This window comes from Filicampus tigris, chromosome 7 (assembly GCF_054856515.1).
Source record: "Filicampus tigris isolate MCC_2025a chromosome 7, RoL_Ftig_1.0, whole genome shotgun sequence".
Lineage (NCBI taxonomy): Eukaryota > Metazoa > Chordata > Actinopteri > Syngnathiformes > Syngnathidae > Filicampus > Filicampus tigris.
The window spans coordinates 15,190,192-15,215,096 of record NC_141223.1 but is presented as its reverse complement, the minus strand read 5'-3'; the positions used below and the strand labels follow the sequence as shown (position 1 = coordinate 15,215,096).

The window sequence follows — 24,905 nt, the reverse complement described above, 5'->3', positions numbered from 1 at the left end:
TTTGGAATATTTATTTCCCTCAATAAATTTCAATGGGCATCAGTCAAATGTGGATTTTTGCTATTTGCGGGCCGGCCATGTCTCATCACCTGTGATTAGTGAGATACACTAAATAGTACAAAAAATGCACAAAAAATATGTAACAAAATAAAATGACATATGTATAGTGCATAATATGTATCTCTTTAATAAAAGATGATTCGATGTGCATCGTGATACATGGAGTGCAGGACGATTCATGGACAGTTTGGTTTTAATGTGCAACAATTTGATTCAAAGACGTGGTTTTGCGATTTGATTCGATATAGTACAGTTCTGTTGAAGAGGTTATGATGCAATGAGTTTCTTGCTGTCATTTTACATACATATAAATGAACTCGCCAGTACTGTAAATGTGGCATTTGCTTCAAATAGATAAGATATCTCTCTCGAATAAAAGTTTAACGAATACGTATATCAATAAATTTTGAAGTGGAACAATTCAATCAGTTCACTTTGATGCACTCACACCTTTTAAATCAGCATCAATTTTCAAATTTTTCAAATTTTCAATTTTCTTATTTTACTCACCTCCCATTGCTCATCAGGCCACCGTCGACTCTCTGGAACGTCACTGCAGTATGAGAAAAAAGACAAAAGAAGCAAAGTGGCCACATATTACATTTCCATGATTGCATTTAGTTAAAAAAGGCCAATCGTGTGTATGGTGCATTATCGCTTTGCATATATTGAAGACGTCTTGTGTTGCTCAAGGACACGACAAGCAAAACTCATTTTGTGTGATTTTTGCTGCTAGCTTATTCTCATCAGGTGCATGATTAAATCTGGAAAAAATGATTAAAAAAGGCAGCGGGATCATTCATCAAAGTGTCTGATTTCACAAGGGCCACCTCATGGAGATACCAAGCCAGGCCAGCTTGTGGAAAAGACCGACAGAGACATCCACATTCCGAGCCTTTCATGTTGACTTGTCATGACACACCAGCATCAACACATTACCATGCGCAGTAACCCATTGAAAATCCGAACATTGACTTGTAACCCTAACCCAGGCTTGAAATACTATTGGGACTCTGAAACCCTACCTCTGAATTCAAACCCTACTCTGAAACCATAACTCAAGTTTAAAACACAAACTTGAAATCCTAAACCCATTTTGAAACCCTACTTTCAAATTATAATTCAAAACCTTGAACCTCTAACCCGAGCTTCAGCCCCTAACCTTGGCTTGAAGCCCTAAGTTGTTTAAAACATTATCTTAAACCTGTATCTTAAAACCGTAACCCTTGTTTAAAACCTGAACTTGAAAACCTAACCCTAGATTGAAAGCCGAACATTGTCTTGAAAACCTAACCCTAGTATGAAACTATCTTTAAACCTTAGCCCTCGTTTAGAACCCTTAAAGGGGAAGTACATCCAAACATATTTTTTTCAAGAATATCTTCTACCCAAGCCCACTAGTTGAAACAAGGCATTTGGATAAATATTGCTTTTGTGGAATAAGAGTTAATAGGCTGATCTGTTTTCTGAAGCTGAGCCGTGATTGGTCATTCATTACCTGAGCCCTGAGCAGTTGTCATGTCATTTTCAGTCGACAGAAGTGACAAAACCCAAAACTCTAATTTATAATCATAAACCCTGACATGTGTGGAGCCTCGCCCTTTGATGTCATTTAATAAGCCTAATTTGTACCAGTCTTCATAGACAGAGATAACAATGGGCATTTGGTAAAAAGATGTCCATGTTAGATGTTCAACAACAGGATGCCATGAGCAACTTCAACAAGACTTTTGCTGGAAATCATCAAGTCATCTTCTACCAATTTTTTTTTAAATTAAATATAAAAAAGACCATAAGTGCCCCTCTGATCTTTGTCATTTGCTCTCACTTGTTGAACAAGCAGCGATCAAAGCGGCTACTGTACATTCCTGCCCACAAGGCTTTTCACTTTCTTCAAGTTGATGTCGCAACAAGCTCAAGCCGGAGTGGGAAAGGAAAATTTCAATATGCGTAACATGAGGAATTTGTTCGAATCAGCACATCAAAGCAGGATTTGAACAGCATCCGAATCCTAAGCGGGTCTTGAATCCTTATTGTGAAAGTCCAACCCTGGCCTGAAATACAATCATTTTACACCGTAACCTTGAATTGAAACCTTAACCTTGGCTTGAAAAAACAAACACATGCTCGAAACCCTGATTTGACATCATAACCCCAATTAAAACCTCAACCCTGTCTTGAAACCCTAATTTGAAACCATCATCCTGACAATGATATCAAGACGAGCAATATTGTTTTTTTTCCTTTGCGGAGCAGTTTTGAGAACCAATGACTTCATTTGACTTAATTTGACTTCAATCTCCTAATTTTGTGGAGCAATTTTTTTTTGTAGGTTAATCCTAAGGGACCCGTAAAACTAGGTTTTTAATATAACAATATAACAAATAAATAATTGGTTTCCTTTTAAAAATGATCAACCGTTTATACTTTTGAAATTAACACTGTGTATTGCATCAAACTGTACTTTCTTGTCTAAAAGTAAAGCTAAAAATTGCAGAGCTGGTCTATATCCGTCTATGAGTTTTCCGTCTATATATCAGACCCGCCCGGTCGGTCCGAGTGAGCCAAGCCGTATTGAGAACGGATATGCCCCACTCCTGACGCAGCCAAGCAAAGAAAATATTTTAAAAAGTGTTGTATATCTTTCAGTCCCACAGATGCAATGGCCTGAGCCTCATTTTGGTTTTATTTCACTGATCACCACGCTGTGCCTCTGTGTGTGTCTGTTATTTTATTTGATATTTTTTCTTTATTTGGCGGCATGTCAGCTTGTGCGGTGCCTGTGTGTAACGTGAAAATTATGTTCTTGACGCCGATTGACTGTCGCCGACGAGATACAGACTTGGACCACATGGGTCGGCCAGAAATACAGCCCAGTTGTTATAGACGGATAGACGATGCCCAGCTTTGCTACACTGATTAAATTGATTACTGTAATGTAATTTTGAGAGCATTTGTTGCGCATACCTTAAGAGTCAAATCGAAATTCAGGACCCTACTGTGAAAACAAACAAAAAACATTACCAATATTATAAAAATTTGATACTATATTAACATACTTTTAATCTTACAGGCCACTCCTCCTGGCTGACATACAGCGAAGCGTATTGAGCGTATGTATTCATTTCCTGTTCCAGTTCTGTTTAGCGAGTAGATTTTCTTTCCAGAGTGCAGACACTTGCCTACCATTTGGAAGCTCAAGGTTGCACGTTCTCCGCTTTAACGCGGTTCCAGCCAAACATCTCTGAAAAGTGGACTGCATAAACCAAGCACTTAAAAACCCTACTACCTAAGCATAATCCAGACAAGCAACCCAACATTGATGAACCCTAACCCTGTCTTGAATCGTTAGCGTTGGATTATAAACACTTTTTTAAAAATCTTGAATTGTAACCTGCATTTGCAACCCTAATTCTTGTTTTGCAAGTTTAACTTACAGAGTAGTTGAAGAGTGTGGCCTCTAAAGTTGATAAGTGCACTCGCTCTCCCCCCAAAAATTCTTGGAAGCGGGTCGGCGTGACGTGTGCAACCCCCGTCGCCTCCTCAGATAAACACCTAATGGCACACTGAATGCAGATGAGTCTTCTAATCAGCACTAAAGGCAGGCAGGCAGGCAGACAGGACAAGATCAGCGTATAAAAAAATGCCATCAAATCTGCCGGGCTGCTGATTTAGCTTCTCTCAAGTGACATTTTAAGGAGACCCAGGCAATGCATCACGTCATTGTCAATACAGGCAAGACTAGAGTTGCTCTTCAGACTAATGTCGGAAAAATCGCCCCACTAATCCCTTCTTTACATTTCACCTTGTTTTGATCTTCTATTTGGGCACCTTATACAGCAAAAATAGCAGAGGTGGGCATCGTCTATGCGTCATTAAGTTCCCGTCTGTATTTCCGGCCAACCCACGTGGTCCCAGTCCGTCCCTTGTCAGCGACTGACAATCGGCGTCGAGAGCATAATTTTCACGTCACATAGTTTTCAGGCGCTGCACAACCCGAATGTCGCCAAATAAAGAAAATATCAAACAAAAGCAACAAACACATACAGACGCACAGCGTGGTGATTGGTGAAATAAAAACATCAGACGTTTTCGTCGTATGACTGCGTGCACCGAACCGTGAAGCCCGCACCGAAACAGTTCGGGATGAATACAAAAACCGTTACACCACTAATATATATATATATATATATATATATATATATATATATATATATATATATATATATATATATATATATATATATATATATATATATATATATATATATATATATATAAAAATATAAAAAATAATATAATAATAACTAAATATTTAGCTTTTCCTGTTTTTTTTTCGTTTAACAAACACCAATGGCTGCAATACAAACACACACACAAACAAAACGAAGTATGCAAACACATTAGAGAGACTTTGCAAAGCTTTTCGGTCACAGCCAATTTGTAAAAGCCGCTTGAGAGCAGCGGTGGGCAATTTTTTTTCTTAGGGGACACATTAGATTTTTTAAATAAACGGAGTTGGCAGTTCATACGTAGATGAGGTTGAAAAAGTAATTTAAATTTATCAAATGTTTTATTTTATAGTTGAACTTAATCCTAACCACATTTACGCACATGCATGCTAATATTATTTTCAATAAATAAAACCACTAATGCAAAATGCAAAAATGAATCAATATATTGTAATAGTATTAATTTGCCCACCACAGCTTCATAGTCTGTGTCAGATTAGCATTAGCCATGACCGCTAGCCTGGCATATTGAATAAGCGGCTAGAAGTGGGGGGGGGGGATGAGGGCCGCGGGGGTGACGAGACGGGACAAATGAACAGTACCTGCAGGGGTGAAGGTGAAGGACTGAACTGCAAAACAAGAAGACAGAGAGGTTGTGTGTTAAAGCCTGCAGAGGTAAGCACCGCTTTGGATGAGGTGGGGGTGGGGCTGGCTGCTGTTGCTGCTGGTCTGTACACAGGTGGCTAGACTAGGCTAAAATAGGCTAGGCTTGCGTTCAAGTTTGCTTTGTTTGGTGATGTGTAAACACATCAATCCAAACCGGGTACAAAACAGATCAACTGAGGTAAGGTTCCGAATTAACTCTGGCTTCAGGCTTCTCTGTTTGAAACACCAACCCAGATTTGAGACCCAAAGCCCTGTTTTAACCCTAATTCTAAACTATTATTTATTTGAAAACCTAATTATTGCTTGAAATTTAACTTGAATGCTTAATCTTAGAATGGAACAAGGGTTTTTCAAATTAATTAATCACATACTCACCGACACCGAGTACTGATACTACCAGTACCTTTGTTACATAAAATTTCAATTAACAATTGACAGATAATTGTAAACAAAGATCATTCTTTCCTTTCAACGCACATGATAATTTCAAACTGGTGAGTAGGATTTACTTCAGATTATTTTGCCCTAAGTATCGGTGGTTGATATCGGCAGCCTTCAAGATACTTTGAAAAAAGGCTGGGATATGCCTGATACCGATATCTGGTATCGGTACTCATCCATCCCTAACTGAAATCTCTACTTTGAAACCTTAAACAAGGCTTGGAACCCTACCTCTTGTCAAATAATCAAAGCATGAAAACCTACATTTAAACCAATCTGGAAAGCCATCTCTATCTTTCATGTCTTGAAACCCTACACTTAAAGGAAGACCTTAAATTGAAATTGCAACAGTTAAAGAGGAAGTCATCCCAAACATATTTTTTTCAAGAATATGTTCTATGCATGCCCACTATTTGAAACAAGGCATTCTGATAAATATTGCGTTTGTGGAATAAGAGTTAATCCAATCGTTTTTTAGCCATCTCTGGGGACGGCCATTTTGTCATGTCTGTCGACTGGAAATAATATCACAACTACTCCGGGCTCAGGTAACAACCACTCGCGGCTGACCTGTTTTCTGAAGCTTAGACGTGATTGGTTGTCACGTGAGCCCTGGGTGGTTGTGATGTAATTTTCAGTCGATAGAAATGACAAAATGGCCGCCCCCTAAAATGGCTAAAAAGGGGTAGATTTTGGTGCTTAACTCATATTCCACAAATGTAATATTAATCAAAATGCCGTGTTTAAACTAGTGGGCCTGCTGGGAACACATTCTTGAAAAAAATATGTTTGGTTTGATTTCCGCTTTGATTTAAAAATTTAATTTAATCTGAAATCCTAACCCTAACCCTTATTTGAAACACTAATCACAGCATGAAACCCTCATTTGAAACACTAATCCTCACTGGAAACACTAACCCCAGTTTGAAATCTTGAGACCCTAACTCTGGCGGCTTTCAACCTAAATTGAAACCATATTACAGTGTAAAATCCAACCAAAAACATGAAATGTTATTATTGAAATGCCAATACTGACTTGAAACCCTAAGCATGTCTTAAAACTCCAAGCTAAAACTCCACAAACAAAATTTCCCTTGATACCTTGCTAAAAAAATGCATAGACCAGCATGGTTTTGTTGTGTTTTTGTGCTCATTTTGAGCCGACTGAGTCAAAGCCACACACCAAGACCAACATGATGTTGTTCTCCAGCTAGTAGGTGGTGACATCAGGTCTCCAGGTGGTCACGAAATATAACCAACTCCAGCAACATGCTGACTGTGGCTCAGTTCATAGAGCAGGTTGCCCAGTGAGTGAAGGTTCGGCTGTGGAACCTTGGCTATTTTGTATTCTCTTTGCTGCTGCTCTTTTTTTAGCAGGGTATCAACTGACTTGGACCAGACAAAGCCACCTTCTGGGTTGACAGCCCCTTATAAGATGCCCTGTTTAATGTCCTGCCGGTGTGCAGCACCAAAGGCAGAAAAGCAGCCACAGCTGAAAGGTTACACAAAAGCAGCGACAAACTGAAGAAAACACAAAATGTCACAAACACAAATGAAGAGCATCACACAAGCTGCCATGGTGCTTATTAAAAATCATGAATGTCCGACTGCAAAGTTTCCTTTTATTCCACTCTGTCCAGTTATGACCGCTCATTCGGACTTGGTGGTGTTGATGGAGAAAAAGCACTGCGTGGGGGAAGAGTTGAGCTAGCTGGAAAGGGTGCGTTCAGCGTGACCGACCGACAGCTACGAAATAAAACGGCAAGGAGGTACCGACCTGCGTAGTTGCTCAAGCCCTTCCTCTTCTTCCTGCGCCAGTAGAGCCAGATGCTGAATCCCATGAGGATGACCCAGCAGGCACCCCCAATGCCGGCAATGAAGGCTGGCTGCTTGACCACGTCGGTGATCTGCTCTGTGATGCTGTTGTTGCGGTTGCCGTGGATGATCACGTCCTGGAAGGCCTTGCCTGTGTGGGAAGGCGGAGACAGCTGTCAGGCGTTAGATTGCTAACAATGTCGCGGCACAATGGAACAATACATGGTAACTGAGGAGTTACTGACTTGAAAGCTGATTTTAAAATCATATACCTGGCTTAAAATCAAAATTCGAAACCTTCAACCCTTGTTTGAAACCCTAAATTGAAACACTAACTCTGGGCTGAAACCCTTGCTTAAAACCATAACCAAGACTCAAAACCTTTGCTTGAAACCCTACTTTGAAACCCTCACATTAAGTTTATCACATGAAAATAAATCAGACAAGAGCGAGAGCCCTAACACTGTCTTAAAAGCCTACTTTGAAACCCTAAACATTGTATGAAACATTAACACGGGCTTGAGACCCTAATTTCAAACCTTTACCCTTGTTCGAAAACCTAACCCTCGCTTAAAAGGCTCATTTGAAACTAAGGCAAGGCAGTTTTATTTCTATAGCGCAATTCATACACAAGGTAATGCAATGTGCTTCACCTAATTAAAAGAACATTTAAAAGCATTCACAAACAAAAGAATTAAAGACATTTAAAAGCAATCAAATAAAATGTAGCCTACTAAAATGACTAAAAGAACCCTGAAACCCTATTGTTCCTTAAAACCCTAACCCTTGTTTGAAAATGTACCCAGGACTTAAAACAAAAGTTTGAAACCCTAACAATGGCTTGAAACCTGATTTTGAAGCAATAACATTTGTTTGAAAATCTAGCAAATGGCTTGTTTGCAACTCTAACCCATCGAACCCTTATATCTGTTTGAAACCACAAACAGACTTTGAACCAGAAACACTGTCATGCAGCTCTTGAGTTAGTACGGCGCAGAAATAATCCAGTTCTGCGGAAATGGGAGTCAGGACTTTGATTAACCTCAGAGAATGTGCAATGATTTTCCGTGAAAGACATCGACCAACGGAGCGCGCCAAAAAAAAACAGCAAAGACTGAGCGTATAAGAAAAAGCCCCAGGTGAGCCGCTTGTTTGCCATGTTGGCCCTCTAATTCACTCCAAGACTGCTAAAACGTAACGTCGGTAAACCAAAGCCAGCGAGTGGACGTATGGATCGATCGCCAGCGTGTCCTGCCCCGTACACACGCTTGAGACTTTTTATGGCGTCTGAAACAAGATATTCGGGCTGTGTTCCGTTATGGGAGCCACGCTGGGGAAATAAGACCAACTACGGTAGGAGTTATGGATTATAATAGAGGGAAGGGCACAGCAAAGCATACTGGCCCAATGGACATGTCATAGTACACACAAACTTTTAGCAAAGGACTGAAAAGGGAGGGCCGAAGGGGGGAATATTAGTCATAGTGCAATTGCAGCACGCCGACTGACTTGAAAGCCTACTTTGAAACTGTAGAACGGGCTTCAAACATACTTTGAAAACCTAACCTTGGTTTGAAACCCCAGTTTGAAACCCTCAACAGCCTTTGAAAACCCTAAATTGAAAAACCTTAATGCTAGATTAAGATAAGATAAGATAAGATAAGAATGCCTTTATTGATCCCACAGTGGGGAAATTTTCATTGTTACAGTAGCAAAGATATAGGTCACACAGGGGCGGTGGCATAATGTGGCCATTAATGTATAACATTGACGGCAAACATTTATAATCAAACCTATGTAGATATACGCAGTAACATGTGTATATACACATGTGTATACACACCAACCTACATCTACATAAAAAATATGAGGAACACTCATTTCGGCCTGTACATAGTACAGAGGAAAAAATACTCTAAGTAAGTGACAGTGCTGCAGTGCTGTAGTGAAATGTAAGGAACAGCATTGGATAAAAATAAAACTAGACTAACAGTAGTGGGGAATGTTGAGTATTGCACGGTATTACAGTAGTGGGGAATATTGGGTATTGCACGATATGAGCTCAGGTGCAGGACTGCACAATTGCACTAATGACCGCCAGTCATTAAGACCCTAATTTGAAACTCTAACCTTGTCTTGACACCTTAACTCATACAAACCCTTTCATAAAACCCTAACCAATGCTTGAAATCAGGTCCACTGATAGTGTAGTGGTACACACGCCTGAGTTGTGTGCGGGCAGCGTGGGATCGATTCCCGCTCAGTGACAGTGTCTATGTGTGCCCTGCGACTGGCTGGCGACCAGTTCGGGGTGTAGTCTGCCTTCGCCCATTGACGGCTGGGATAGGCTCCAGCAATTCCCCGCGACCCTGTATAGGATAAGCGGTTTGGAAGATGACATGACATGCTTGAAATCCTCATTTGAAATCCTACCCCTTGTTTGAAACCTTAACCAAGGCTGGAAACCCTACTTTGAATCCCCAAATAGTGACTTCAGACCCTTGTTTGAAACCCTAATAAAGACTTAAAACCCAACATTAAAACCTCAAACCATGGCTTGCAACTCCAATTTGAAACCGTAACCCTTGTTTGAACAGGTAGACAAAGCTTGTAACCCTACTTTGAAACTCTAACTTGCATGAAACCCAAACTTGAAAACCCAAACTTAACTTTGAAAACCTCATTTCAAATCTAACCCCTTTTTGCAACCCTAACTGTGGCTTGAAAAGCTTTTACCTCCTTGACACCCTCACCCTTCTTTGACACCTGAACCCAAACATAAAACTCAAACTTGAAATCCTAATCTTGGCTTGAAATCCTGTTTTAAGAGAAATGGCCTTTGACTTAAAATCCCCTGGTTGAAACCCTAACTCAGGCTTGAAAACCCAATGTGAAGCCTTGACTTTGGCTTGAACTGAATCCCTAACTTGAAAGCCTAAGCCTCTTAAAATTAAAAGAAGTCTGCATATATCCCAAATCCTTACCAATAATAATGGACTGGGGTTCACTCCTGACTCCCACTCCGGCGCTGGTGCTGGCGGCCACGTCCACCCGGTAAACCACGCCCACCTGAAGCCCGCCCACCACCACCGAGCGAATAGCGGCATCCACCGTCTTGTTGACATGGAAGCGTGTCTCGTTCCCAAGGCACCAGATCTGGAGTCAGGAAAGAGACATTTATGAATGTGAACAAAGGGCTGTTAATTCATTCAAACCCTACAAAATGAAATACAAACAGAGCACCTTATGTCCTTCTGTGTTGTGATGTCTTGCTCTCTTTTATATTAAATATATGTTCGCATCACAACTCATGAATTCCTCTCATGCCCCCAAAAAATCTAACTACCTCAGAAATGGATAGTAATTTTTATGTATGCAATGCACAATGTGAAATGCAATGTGTCATGGGATATATTTTCGACTGAGCATCACTGCTGACTACTTACAGAAATATTGCATTTCCTCGACTCTGTAATGTACTTTTATATTATATTTCTGTATTCAAGAATAAGGAAAAAGATGTGATACTATAATTGGTTTATTTATTTTCATTTTATTCCTACTACAAAGTTAAAATACTGTGTATATACATACACACACACACACACACACACACACATACATATATATATATATATATATATATATATATATATATATATATATATATATACATATATACATATATGAAAACATATATACACACACAAACACACACACATATAACTGGGCATTTGACCCTTTTTTGCCGGTCCGTCCTCTGTCCGCGACCTGGGTACCCTTCCATCCTTGTCCCTCCGTCCTTATTCATAAAAATAATCGTCCTCCGGCCATGTCCATCCTCATCCTTTTAAAGCGCTTCCATCCATTTTTACATTCGATCGCCGTCCCCCCCGCCAAATGGCAAACTCATGTTATACAGCACTGTCAGCCTACAGTGATGTCCAACACAGCCACAGTCTTGTCTTTGGCACACTGTGAACTAACCTTGTACTCTTGGATGATACCATTCTGATGGTCCGGCGGAGGGGGGTCCCAGGAGATGCTGATCGAAGTGCTGTTCTGGTTTCCCACCGTGAGGACGGTAACCTGCTGAGGGGGCGCACTGGGGGCTGTGAACAACAATTAAAAAAAAAGATAAAAGATGTGTTAGGATGTACTCATACTCAGATATTAGAAACTTGCTTGAGCCTCCTGAAGTCTGGTACAGTTGGTTGGTTTTATGTACAACAGAAATACAATTACACTACACTATTTCACATAGTAGAAAATAATTCAGTCACACACTGCCACATAAATGTAAAGCCCTGCATATATGATATTCATCATTTTACTATATTATTCACTGAAAAATCACTCATTAGTTGCTTTTGTGGTCAAGCCATAGCCATATCTATTTAATTAAAGTGTATATATTTTTTAAATTGCTTTGGCGTCATCTGGGGCCAAGTAACTATGTTGAAGTAAGGGAAGGAGCTTCATTTAGTCAGACCTGAGTGCCTTCTTGTGGCAACTATAGGCAAATGTTTTTGGTTGGGGGTCAGATACTTGCAGAGTTCCACTATTTACCGGAGGGCTCGGGCCTTATACACTGAATTTTGTCTTATACACTGACAATGACGGGCTTATATCGCCACCTCCATCATAAAGAGGAAAATAAACAGCAGTTTGTAGCAGCATAAAATATTAAAAATAATGTTTTCTCATTTCCGCAGCGGGGCGGAAGCAGAGCTCGGAATCCTGACAGGTCAATTACTCGCACGCTGCCTCTCGCTCACCTCGCCTCCATCCAAAAAGGCACTTGTCACCCAGTAAATCTCGACTCATCCCTCAGCGCCACTGGCCACGTGTTCCCAAGATGAATGGGTCCCGTTATGAAGCCGCCACCTCAACCAGATTAGAAACAATCTACCCGAGGAGAATCTGATCAAACGGCCGCATTCAATCCATGTGACGGTGTGGCGGGGTTCGCCGTGCGGCGAGCAATGTCGTTCAAAGTTAATGGTATGAATGATTTAGCGGCTTATTATCATGCATATTTGAGCTAAACAATTCACATTTTTCATTAGAGGCCACCCTCAGAGGGGGTGCTAATAGAGCCATTAACCGCGTGATGTATGGCAGGCGCGAATGTGACCTCCTGTCTCTCACGTCGGCGCCAACGCCGGGCTGGATAATGAAGAAATACAAACAAATCACATTGCTTGCACACACACACACGCACATACACGCACACACGCACCCACACACACACACACACACACATGCGGGAAAATTACTTGGCTACAATTGCTCATCAAGGCCTGAGAACCAGGACGTGACAGTTAGTCTTAATAAAATTGCACTAACCATCTTGCGCAATAGAAATGAAAAGTAAGAATCGAAATACTCTATAAAGTTGACAAAAATCCACACACTGCACGGACACATGCGCCTGTGCAATATCATTCAGTGGCTCCTCTCGCCAGGTATTCTTCATAACGGCTGTCTTTCAGAATCGAAATGAAAAGAGCGAGTTGAAATAATACATGAAATTAACAAAAGTCAACAGTGTGCTGTTTTGAGTGAATTCAATTCTAATGAACCTGAAATTGAATCAGATATCCTTGCTGAACTCCATTCTTTAGTCTGGCTCACCAAGTATTTACAGTATCAAGCATGAATTTACAGCTTTGTCTTAATTTACTTTTAAAGGAAGCATATTGTCGCCAAACAAGAAAAACTTTAAAATGGCAAAATGTCACTTTATACCGTGATAAAATTTCACGTTTTAATATATCACGATACAACGTGATAAACTTGACTTCCACATTCGCCCCCCCCCAAAAAAAAAATGCATTTTAATACTAAATGTATCACATTATAATCTGAAATTTATCATGTTACAACATGATCCTGAGTTTTTGTGTCTGGTGACGTTGTATTCACGTATCTAATTAAATAATTCATTAAGTATAATAGAAAAATAAAAATGTTTACATATATCAATTATTTCAATTTATTAAATATTTATGAGTCACACTACTGTCCTAGAAAAACAGGTGATGCAAAATTGCAAAGATTTTTTGTGCGTGATGTTTAATGTGGGCGTGGCATGGAGTCAACATTTGATTATCTTTGCAAGGGCTCGCCGAAACAAAGTAAGTGCGAGAGCCTGATTTAATCCTTGATCGCTCTCCAAAGGACCATCTTGGGAAATAAGAATCAGACGCCACCGCGAGCCATCGCTTCCATCCTCACAGAACAATAGATCCAGTAGCGACCCTTCATCCGTCCAAATCTACTCCAAGGGAAATCTGTAAGCGTACTAGCTAATGGTCAGCGCTAAGTTTTAATCACTCCCAAAAGTTGACTTCACCATCTATCATCCCAGTGTCTCAGAGGAGCCCGTAACTGCGAGCTCGGATGGCCTATCGGCTTGGAGCAGGCATGGCGGTGGGGGGGTGTGAGGTTAGGACAGAAATAGAAAGTGGTCAATCACTCCAAGGGACCGTGATGCAGATAGAGCTAAAGCAGGAAGAGTTATCTCCACTGGTCATAGCTTCAACACGCAGGTTCCAGGGGCCTTGGGGGATGTGAGTTGGCATGTTTTCTCTATGCTGTTTTCTTCCACGTTGACGACAGTTCCACTACAACGGTCTGCACGCTGGCTGCTACCGGAGATATGGTCCCTTGGAGGAAGGGTGGGAAATAAATGGACCTGTCAACCTGATAGGATGTGAACAACACACGCGATCCTCCATGCGGTGAGCCGAGATGGGATGGCCTTCGTTAACACAACAACCTGACCATCACGTTCACGTCTGTTCCAGGAGTTCCTGTATCATTTAAAGGTGACATGTAATGGAAAAGTATTGTTTTAATGGCTTCTATTAGCAACGTGACAAGATCGTTCCCTAAATGACCACTAAAATTCTCTTTATCGTGATTCGTCGTGACACTTCAACCTGAGAACAACACACCAAGAATTTTGAAAATCGGACGATGGGTCAAGAGGAATTGAGTTTTTTGTAGGAAAAAAATAATTGCCTTTTTGGGGATTTTTTTGGTGCATTATTGCCTATAGAAAATCTGGCCCAAAAGTGCCTTCCAAATAGAGTTAAGTTTCATTATTTATCAACATACGTCCTCAACCCTTTCATTTTGTCTGCAACTCGGGGAACCCCTTCTCCATTTGGCTGACAAGTTACAATTAACAATAACAGCGAATATGTTTGTACATGCTGAAATTCGACATGTCAAAATTACAGAGTTGTTTCAAACATCACTTGCCCTAAAAAAAGTCTTACAGCGGAAGTCAACGCAAACATTTTTTTTTCAAGAATATGTTCTATGCAAGGCCACTAATTGAAACAGAGCATTCTGATAAATATTGCGCGGAATATAAGTTAAGCAGCAAAATGCACTTGTTTTTAGCCATCTCTTGGAGAGGCCATTTTGTCTTCTGTCGCCTGAAAATGACATCACAACTGCTCACAACGACCAATCACGGCTCAGATTCAGAAAACGGGTCAGCCGAGGTCAGAAATAAATAAACTATGAGAAACAATTCACAATCATAAGCGACACTACATCCACCTCAGGCATGCAATGGACTGTCATATGATTAAAGCGATCATGATCGATCCAGTTTTTCATGACACTGTTGACTATAGGAATTGCTATCATGTCAAAGACCAAAATCAAAGCATCTTTACGATGTTTTTGAAGACACAGATTAGAATTCCGTTATAGATAACAGCACAAAAACACACTTTATAAGGTTGCACTGAAGAAATAACTTCTAAATCAAAGTCAGAAGAAAAAGTACCTATGTACCAACATAGAAAAAAACACAAGGTACAAGCACAAGCCTGCAGCATAAGCAAGTGGAGACTAATTAACAGCCGAGAGCACCGATGACTGATTCTGTTCAAGCACAACCGCAACAGTACAATTATATGAGTGAGTTTTCAGAAGCGGGGCCAAGAACCTGTTTGGAAAGTCCCCTGCATTAAGTACCTTATGCCACCCTGATGAAGACATATTTGACTAATAGTCTGGAAATACCGCAATGTACCTCGAGGGGGTGATAGCAAGTTGCTCCCTCAGGAACTGTTTCGCTCCAGCAAAAAAAACTTTGCTCAAAACTCATTTGGGCTGTGGGAAACTTCATTATTTCTCAGCCAAATCCCTCTGGAGAGGTTTCAATTGAGCGTAAAATTGAGGGTTTCACCTTCTGCTGATGCTAAGGAAGTTAGCATTTACTTCTTGCCAGAGGACTTGAAGCCCCGACTTTCTGCAGGAAGTAGTGTGTAAAAGTGGAAGTAGTATACATTTTGTTATACTTCGAAATAATCATTAAGCTTTAACTTAATTCTCCGCCCAAATTAGATGACGTAGACAAAAAAGCTAGCCTTCTGTCCAGTACACCTGCCTTCTGATTTGAGCGAGATCCCTAACAGAAGTTCATCAGAATACCAGCCATGGAATTTGCCCAAAACGGCTGCTGAAAATCAAAATAGCTGAAATCCTGTCAACTTTCGGGCATGGGTCCTTGAGACTTTTTTGGAGCGCCCTTTTACAATTTCATGTTGCTGGTTGAAACTGGTGTCCAGTGCTAAACCTTCCATTTTTTTCAATGTTCTTATTTTTATGTGAATGGTGTTTCCACGTTACAGACATCGCATTAACATGAATTTTTTTTTTCTTTCCAAAATTGGAAATAAGGGTTTTACATAGGACAGCGACGGTATGTTATGTTATCCAAATGTCATGGTAATTATCACAGTAGTAGTTTGGCTTTTTTTAGGCTGGACACCAACAGGTCTGAAAATGTTACAATCAGTATGTAGTGCTTTGGGTTTACACTACACGGTATATAAACTTTTTTTCACAAAGTAATTTCTGGCGTGGGTCGAAAGAGTAAGTTCTGCTGTGAACAGACTTGTTTTTGTGTGCCACGCCACTCTGTGGCCTTGTCAAAGCTTGTACGACTCAAATGCGCCCATCATCTTCACATGACAGAGTGTGTGCGTGCTTCAATCACACCTCGGGCCCTCGCCTGCCGGGTGATGGATTAGCAGTCAGGATACACTAACGCCCCACACACACTCGCAAACAACTCCCCGGAAAAAAGGCGCGGTGGGCAAAACCACGTATTTTGTCTCAGTATCCAAGAGATATGACAAACTCCAGCCTCGGGTGGTTATGAGTCAGCCGTCACATCCCGCAACAAAGCTCATCAGTCTTGGCCGTACCTTCTTCGGTGGTCCGTGCCGTCTTGGATTCGCTGTCCATGCCTTGGAACTCGTTGAAGTAAGGCCGCACCTTGATCTCGTACACGATGCCCTTCTTCAGAGACGACAGGACGGCGCCGCGCTCCGATGGCACTTTCACGTCCTGCGTCTGCCAGTGTCCTGGCGAGGGCAGCCCTGACGTTTGTCTGTACAGAACTCTGTAGCCCTGGATGAATTGCGACTGGCGATCCACCTGAAAGGACGGTGAGAGATTGTTTTAAGTCATTTAGCTCTTTGAGCGCCATTGACGTGAAATGTCGTCAACGGGAACCCTCACGAAGAGCGCCAGCGACGGAAACTGTTGTCAAGTATGTTTTTTTTGTGGGAATGGGAGGTGAAAAATCTTGGGCAGCTTTGGTTTGATCTTTAAGATGGGAATGTTAATAAAAAAAAATGGCCATCCGATGGCAGCATGTGGGTCTGTTTTGGATGAGATCATAGTGTATTAAAATTAGCTCGTCAGAAGCAACTTGTGATTGATCAAAGTGTTTGTCATGTTAAATCTACTACAAATTCTGTCACAAAAGAGAGAAAAGAGGGCAAAGATAATTTGCGTTTGGAAGTACAAGCGACGATGTATGTATATAGTGTAGACACACATACACACACATGCATACAACACCTATGCATGCACACACACACACACACACACACACACCCACACACGCACAAACACTACTAAATGCTAATACTACTAACTGCTGATAGCATAGCTACACGGTTTCTAATTCATGTTTTAAATATTGGCTACGGCCTTGCACAATTCCCAAGTGTCTTGATAAAACTTTTCTGACAGTTTTCGTGCAAAAAGATGAAGAACACACACTCACTACGGTCGAATACTCTGTTTTGGGATGGGAGGTTCTGTTTCATGCAAATTAGCTATTGCTCACCCCGCCCATCTCTAATGGAGGGGCCGATGCTGAGTACATCTTTTGTTACATGATGACTTGGCGCGGCGAACTACTGCACAAGCATTGACTGTATTTTCCCTACACTGAGGGAGCCACGGGGTCCGAATGCTTGGCACATCAGAAAGTGAGGCTCAAAAAGATGGATATAAGGCTCAGAAAGTATGTTTTGCTTTAGCTTGGGTGCCAGCTAGTGCATCTGCATGTGACTATATAAATGTGACTTATCTTTCATGAGATATTGATAGATTTGACTGGGGTTTGGATTTAGACCACTATTGCAAGCTAATCACTTTGTTTCTTTTCTTTCAGGCAACCGAAATTATGCTGACCCGGATCCAACCTATGAAACTGATAATGAGGGCACTGCCTCAGTTGTGGATAAAAATGCAGTATGATCCGATATGAATATCCGATATGATCCAAGTAATAAATCATTACAATCTCAGTGGCTCACATTATTAGGATATCTGATATCTGAGAACATCTTTTTATTGTTTAAAAAACAAAAAAAAACATAATATGTCCTTTGAAGGTGGCCATATTAAATATTTTTTTCGTGTACTCCCTCAGATTGCTTCATGACACTTCAGAGGCCGTTACAAATTTAATGGGCACTTTTATTACCAGCTACATATATACGCTTAGCTTAATGAATGCTCTGACATTAACGCGCACCGTCCTCCTTACGAGTTACCACCTCTTAGATATTCCATAACGCCACTTTAAAGGACACATGCGTGTATCATAAATAACAACCAGCACCTACTAACTAGGAATATCACAGCGATGATACTACCAAATGTGTGCCATTAAATAAAGACAAGATGGCCCCCTAACCAAGAGAACTAACCTCACCACCACCCCCCCACCTCGCTCAGTGCACCAGGGCAATGGGCATATCATTCATCGTAATGGCTTGCTAACAGTACAAGCAAAAGCCCGCTTTCCAAACGACATATTAAACAGATGCTTTTTTTCCCGCCACAGTAAATCAGTGAAATGGCATCGGCTGACTTATTAATGGAATGATTTGGGAATATAAAAGATCTCTGAGCGGAGGTTCGGGCTGTTTACGGAAGGCGATGCGTCGCAGGCTGATTGATGAGGGTAGTCGAATTTTGCGTTGATTGGATGTTGTCGTCGTAATAATAATAATAAAAAAAGCCTTCGTCTTAAATTAGCTCTGCGAGTCCTGAGGTGAGACTTATTACTTGAGTAAATAAACATGTCAGCAGGAAAACTGCTAATGTGGCTCGTGTTTTGAAATGGAAATAAGGCTCCCCTTCCTCACAAACATGCACATCAGTAATAGATGCACATGGGTGTGTGTGTGCTGACCTGAGTGATTTATACAAATAATTAAAAAAAGAAAAAGAAAAAAAAGAATCACGTTAGACGAATTTCGAGCTGCTCAGTAATTTGTCTCGTGCGACAGAATGTGCTGATGCTGTGAAATGTAAGCGTTTGCACATACGCTGAAGAAAGGAAGATAAATGTTTTATATCATAACAGGAAAAATACTGTTTGCTAACCACTTTATTACCATAAACATTCATTTCTGTCAGACTGAAAATGTGTCATGTGTAATAAAAACAAGATGGATCAACAACCAAATGTTTCTATATATTTCTAGCTGGTTCTGCTGCAGCTTCAAGATTTATTTACCACTTGTTTATGTCCACATACTTACAGGCAGAAAACCACTGCCATTTTTCTACAATCCCATTAAAATAAAAAACACATCAAATATGCCCTCAGAGACTGATGTGTGACTTTTACAAATTAATACTACAATGAGTGCACTGTAAATAGTTGTAAGAAAATAAACAGAAACTCATTTAAAAATGCTAAACGTAGCTTTTTTTTTTTTATTAATAAAATTGATGCATTTTAGATAGCTGGAAACAGAAAATTTTCGTTTGAAGGATGACATTTATTTGATCAGATATGAGAAAAATGTAGCAGATATAACCTCAGATTGATCGCATGACAATTGTGTACCATTTTATACTCAAATTAATGAAGTGGAAATAGTTGAACATTGACAATTTGGGGTTAGAAAAAGACAAAGAAAAGGAAGCATCTGGTAAAAATTACATAATTAACCATAAAATGTGACATCCCAAACTGATCCCATGAGAATTATTTACTAAAATGAATGCACTGGAAACAATTAACAAGTGACATTTTGTCAGTTTCACCTGTATTAACTAACATAATCTAATTTGTTTGACCAAACATGAATCATACTATGAAAACATTCGCCATGTATTTTTTAGGACACATTAAAGTAGCACTGGTGCATTTTTCATTTTTTTTCCTACTATTAATATTAAATAATATTAATTTGGTTCCTTCAGACTTGTTAGCCTTGGTTGACAATGTTTAATTTAGCAACCAACATACCTAACTTAACTTTAATGATGCTCAGTAGAACGTTGATTCCCGCCAAGGGTGAAAAGGAATTCCTGTGCTTGTATCAGCATCCAGCTTTGAACCAAAATTCTGCCTGCGTTTTGTGCTGTGAACTCACCATCCATGTGACCTGGATGGCCGTGGGACTCAAAACCACAGGGTTGTGCAAGCGAACAATGACCTCGCCGAGCTCTCTCTGCACGTGTCGGTGATCCACACCCTGAGCCGGAGGACTGATGTCTGTGGAGCGAGAGTGACAGAGAACAGGGGTTGAAACGATTAGTCAACTTGACTTCGCTGCATCGACGCTTCAAGTCGACTAATTGCTAATCACGTTTTTGTGGCATCTCATCTTCTAATCGGCCAATTTACAGAGGACTTTCTGCTGCCCTACTGTGCTGAAAAATGTCAGTGATGTCACCGATTAATCGACTTTCAATCGTCATTCATCACATTATAGTCGACTACAGGAAATCCTTAGGCGTTCATCCAAGCTAATGAGTACGTCACTTGCTATGAAGCCCCTTTTACAACAAGAAGTGCAGTATGCCACAGAAAGCATTTGCTTTACTTACTCTGTCTTGATGATTCCCACAGTAGTACAGCTTGTGGCTAACAACAACAAACTGTGTTTGGGCTGGCTACAAATATGCCTGAAAGTTTTAATATCAGACAACCTCATCTGTTCAAAAATTGTGTTTTTCCTGTGATGGTTTTATTTATCCTAGTTAGAGCTGCAAATAACGTAAAAAAACAGAGCGTGGCCTGTGGACTCCAAAATATTTGACAAACTTGTTTCTTTGCTACACCAGAAATGTTCATGGACAATCCATGTTTGATCTTCAAGTTAAAAAAAGTCAATATAATTAAAAAAAAAATGTTAGTACAGATATAGCAAAAACAATTTTCAGCAATCAGAATTCTTTATTTTTAATTTTCAGATTTTTTTTCTTCTGGATTTTCAAACTATAAACTGGGGCATTTTGAACCATAACATAACAGTAGGGTTAAGATTTAATCCAATAGTCAAAAGTCACTTGTAGACCAACCAGAATGGACAAAAACATTAACAAAATACCCGCACTACCAAGTTGAACTTTCGGCTATTTTTTACAGCTCTTTTAATATACAGGCAACAAAAAAAAAAACATCAGCGGAGAAGATTATTTTTCAAAAGTCACAAATCATATCCAAAGCAATCATGCAAGACAGGTCAGATGCGGTTAAAAAATTGCCAGTGTCAATAAACACATCTATATATCATTCAGAAGTACCTGCATGAGGATGAAATTTAAAAGCTCATCTTTTTATGAAGCGCACGCACTCGCCTTGACGGTATTTAGCCCAAAGGCTGATTAACATATCAATGTAATCAGGAGACTGCGCCCCGGCCACCACTGTAATAAAATCTCTCAACGAGCCGGGAGGTAGTCATTTCTGCCCGTTATATTCATTAACATACCGGAGACGGCGGTAACTCAGTTAGGCCATTCAAGAGTAGACATGCTTACTTTACATAATTGCTTAAGTGTAGGCCGTAATGAGGCCGGGCTGAGATGGACGAGTTTGACCTCTGGAAAAGTTATGCCGTATTTCAATGCAAAGAGGATAGGTATCACACTTTGACGGGCGGGGATGGGCGGCTACATTGACCTTCCCCTTTCGGTCATTCTCAAAATAACACGCTGCGGGTTACAACGAGAGATGACAGCCTACCTTGTGTTCTAACCGGGTCCGACATGGGACTCGGGTCGCTCACACCCTGTCCGTTGACCGCTCGGACCATGAACAGGTAGATGGTGTTGGGCCGCAGACCCTTGATGGTGAACTGGGTGGTCTTCACGTGATCGGCCACCGTTTGCCAGCTGTTGCTCACCGACTGGCTGCAAGAGGAAACAACAAGTCCAGCCATATAATTTATGATTATTTAAGATGCAATAATAGGTTACTCATACTGGAATCCAACCAGTGGCTGCCACCGACGACTATATTCCTGAAGTATGTTTTCCACTGAGACTGTGAGATTCGGGCTTTTGAACCACTGTAAAGACTATTCATTGAGTTTTGAAAAATCAATCAAATTGTCGAAAACGGCTGGCAATATGGCAAATCTGTTTTGAAAGCATCAGGCAGTGAATGATTTAAAGATAAGCACTTGAAAGTAAGAACATGAATAGAATCTGGATTTACAGTTCAAAATCCCCGCAATCATTTATGACAGAGTCTTATAAATGAGGATTGTACATCAACAGAAAAAAATACATCCACCAAACTATTCCAAGAGGAATCCAGTTGGCCTAAAAATGCATAAATGCTTTGACGTAAAATTTAATCACGAGATAAAACATTATTAAATACAAACATGCCTCTGGCACCATTTAAAAAAAACAATACTTATTTTCTCACGTCGCTTCTACGTCATGCGCATCAATCAGGTGACACAAACCTGAAGGCCTCGATGACAAAGGAGCTGACGGGCGACGCGCCGACCAGCCCGGCTTGCCAGGATAGAGACACGCTGCTCTTGGTGACGTCGGTGACCTGAGGCTTGGAGGGAGGACCTGGGAGCTCATCGTCGTCGTGGTTGTTTGGGAGCGTTACGCCGCCAGCTTCTGCACAATGTCAGACCATAAAGTTGCCTCAAACAAGTCCTCTAAAAAATGGATTAGAGATATTAGGATTAGGGGTAGGGGTTGGGGTGCGGTTAGGGGTTAGGTTTAGTTGTAGGTATAAAAGTAGTCAAGGTTATTATAAGAGCTGGGCACTTGAGCCTTTTTTGCCGGTCCGTCCTGCGTCCGCGACTACCCTTCCGTTTTTTCTTTGTTAATTAAAACAAAAATAAAATTGGATTACAGACAGGGGTAACGTTATGCCCGCTGCACACCAAGCAGTGCGGTTGAACGCATCTGACTGTAGCGCAGTGTACGGGTTTATGTAACTAGTTTTTATCAGTGGCTGACCGTCAACAACTGTTTTTGCTGTGATTTGACATTTGAAGCATAGGTGATGGTGTCACGTGATTGTCTGGTTCAGTGGTGTTTTTTCCGTGTCACTCCGTGTGTCATATCATAAGTTAGGGGCAGTGTTAAGGTTAAGGTTAGGATCAGGGATTAAGTACGAGGTGTTTGGGTTACGGAAAGGCATTGTGTTAGGGGCAGTAAACAGTTCCCCTTCTGAACTCAAGTTAGTTTTTGGGCTGTGTCAGCGTCAACACCCTGATAAACAAGTATGTTTCTGAACTAGGGCTAGTAGTTAGTGTCAGTGCACCCTGAGAAAACTGAAAACCACAGTGTCAAATTCGCCACGTACCTTTGACCTCAAGAAAAGCGCTCCATGATGTCTCTCCGCTGGAGCTGGTGGCCACGCATGTGTAGATCCCAGAGTCAGACAGCTTGAACAGAAAATCATTTTGAATTTAGGGATGGGCGAGCACCGATACGATACCTGGTATTAGTACGATAAAGGCCTTATTTCAATATATTGGGTACATGTGAAGGCTGCCGATACAGCCACCAATATGCAAGGCAAAAAAATGAAAACAAAAAATCTGACACTAAGTTATCCTTGCCCGTAGTAGGCACTACACTGCAGTGGTTTGACACATTGGCAAATTGTGCGGCAGAGAGAAAAAAAAGGTCTTTGTTCACAATTATCTGTCACGTGTTAAGTAAAAATTTGTGTATTAAAAGTACGAGTAGTATTGGTATTGGTGAGTACACAAGAGTGAACACGCGTATTGACATCATGGAACACAGATGTCCAGCACTTCTCAGAAACACAATAAAAATCACGAGCATCCAAATGCCGTAAAAGAGCTGGCAGCAACTTTTACAGGCGAACCTCGCCTTTCTAGTGCTGACGCTAATTTCCTAATGAATTACATTTCCTACTCAGCACCCTTCCATCAGTTCTTCAGCCTTCTTCATCTCATTTCACCGCCATCCCGTCAACCACAACAAAGCTAATTCATTTAGGGCGGGCTGTACGAGCCTCCTGGACCGACGACAGCTGGCTCGTCCATCCTTCTGTCCGTCCTTCCGTCCCCTCTCACAGGTTTGTTTTGCTTGTGTGTCTTCTTTCGATTTATTCAATAACATGTCAGTGGTCGTCAGCTTTGTCAAGCGTAATAGGTATTCCGCCGAGGCCTATGAGTGGGGAAAGGACGATGTGAGCGCTTTAGATTTAATCTACTCTAAAAGTGAGTGTGGGTGTGTGTGTGTTTGCGTTGACGTGTGCGCGTGTGTGTGTATGTGCATACATGTGCTGTGTATCCTCCAGCTGGAGGCCATCCAAGCCCATGGTGCCGAGTCCTGTTAGAGATGTCGGTCCACTCAGTAATACCATCAAACTATTAAAGCCAAAAATCAATGCAGCGTATTCATCGCTTTAAGATATCCTTCTGTCAATCAACTTGATGCCTTGTTGTATGAGTGTGCGTGTGTGTGTGCATGTAAAAAGTAAAAGCATGCAGCTGTTCCATACAGACCGTAACATTAGGTACATCTCCTTCAGTTTTCTGAATTTTGAATATGATTATGAATTTTTGGGAGATGATTTACAATGCATGTTATCACTCTTTATTCGCTTCAACATGTTTAAATAATATAAACAATTCCAATATAAAACATTTTTATGAGTACAGTATAGTAGTTATTTTTGCCATTTAGCTACTTTTTATTTGCTTGACTTTTTTTCAATTGTCATCATTATTTTCAATATTGACATTACAAATTAATTCTCATGAAGAAATTGCTACATTTTTTACTCTACTACATCTATTAAAAATGACTACAGCACCTATAAAAACAGCAAATTAATTAATTAATTAAATTCATGTTTGTTTACAAGGGTATATTTGAATAATTGATTTGAAATAATATTAACAATTTTACATATATGCATTACATATTTTTTATATAATTTTGGGTTATTTACCATTACTTTTTAACTTTTTATTAGTTCAATCATTTAGTAAGAAATAATGAATTCATTATTTTCAGAATTTCTTTTTATTATAGATTGATTACATTTTGTGGTAATTGTTATATTTTCACAAACATTTTTATATTTTCACACACATGACT

The 24,905-nt window shown here is 40.5% G+C and overlaps 1 protein-coding gene across 7 annotated transcripts in view; it reads right to left on the bottom strand.

The window, feature by feature from the left end:
• robo2 (roundabout, axon guidance receptor, homolog 2 (Drosophila)) overlaps positions 1–24,905 on the bottom strand; it is a 372,150-nt gene that overhangs the window by 34,271 nt on the left and 312,974 nt on the right. For 6 of the 7 annotated variants that reach the window (XM_086035298.1, XM_086035303.1, XM_086035302.1 and 3 more), the window contains 10 exons: positions 23,131–23,212; positions 22,268–22,433; positions 21,538–21,704; positions 19,940–20,061; positions 16,454–16,685; positions 11,202–11,326; positions 10,199–10,370; positions 7,177–7,365; positions 4,895–4,921; positions 571–613 (listed from right to left, as the gene is read on the bottom strand). In XM_086035298.1, the coding sequence (XP_085891424.1) occupies positions 571–613; positions 4,895–4,921; positions 7,177–7,365; positions 10,199–10,370; positions 11,202–11,326; positions 16,454–16,685; positions 19,940–20,061; positions 21,538–21,704; positions 22,268–22,433; positions 23,131–23,212 (1,325 nt within the window). The remainder of the gene's footprint in view (positions 1–570; positions 614–4,894; positions 4,922–7,176; positions 7,366–10,198; positions 10,371–11,201; positions 11,327–16,453; positions 16,686–19,939; positions 20,062–21,537; positions 21,705–22,267; positions 22,434–23,130; positions 23,213–24,905) is intronic. The other variant, XM_086035300.1, reaches the window with a different exon arrangement.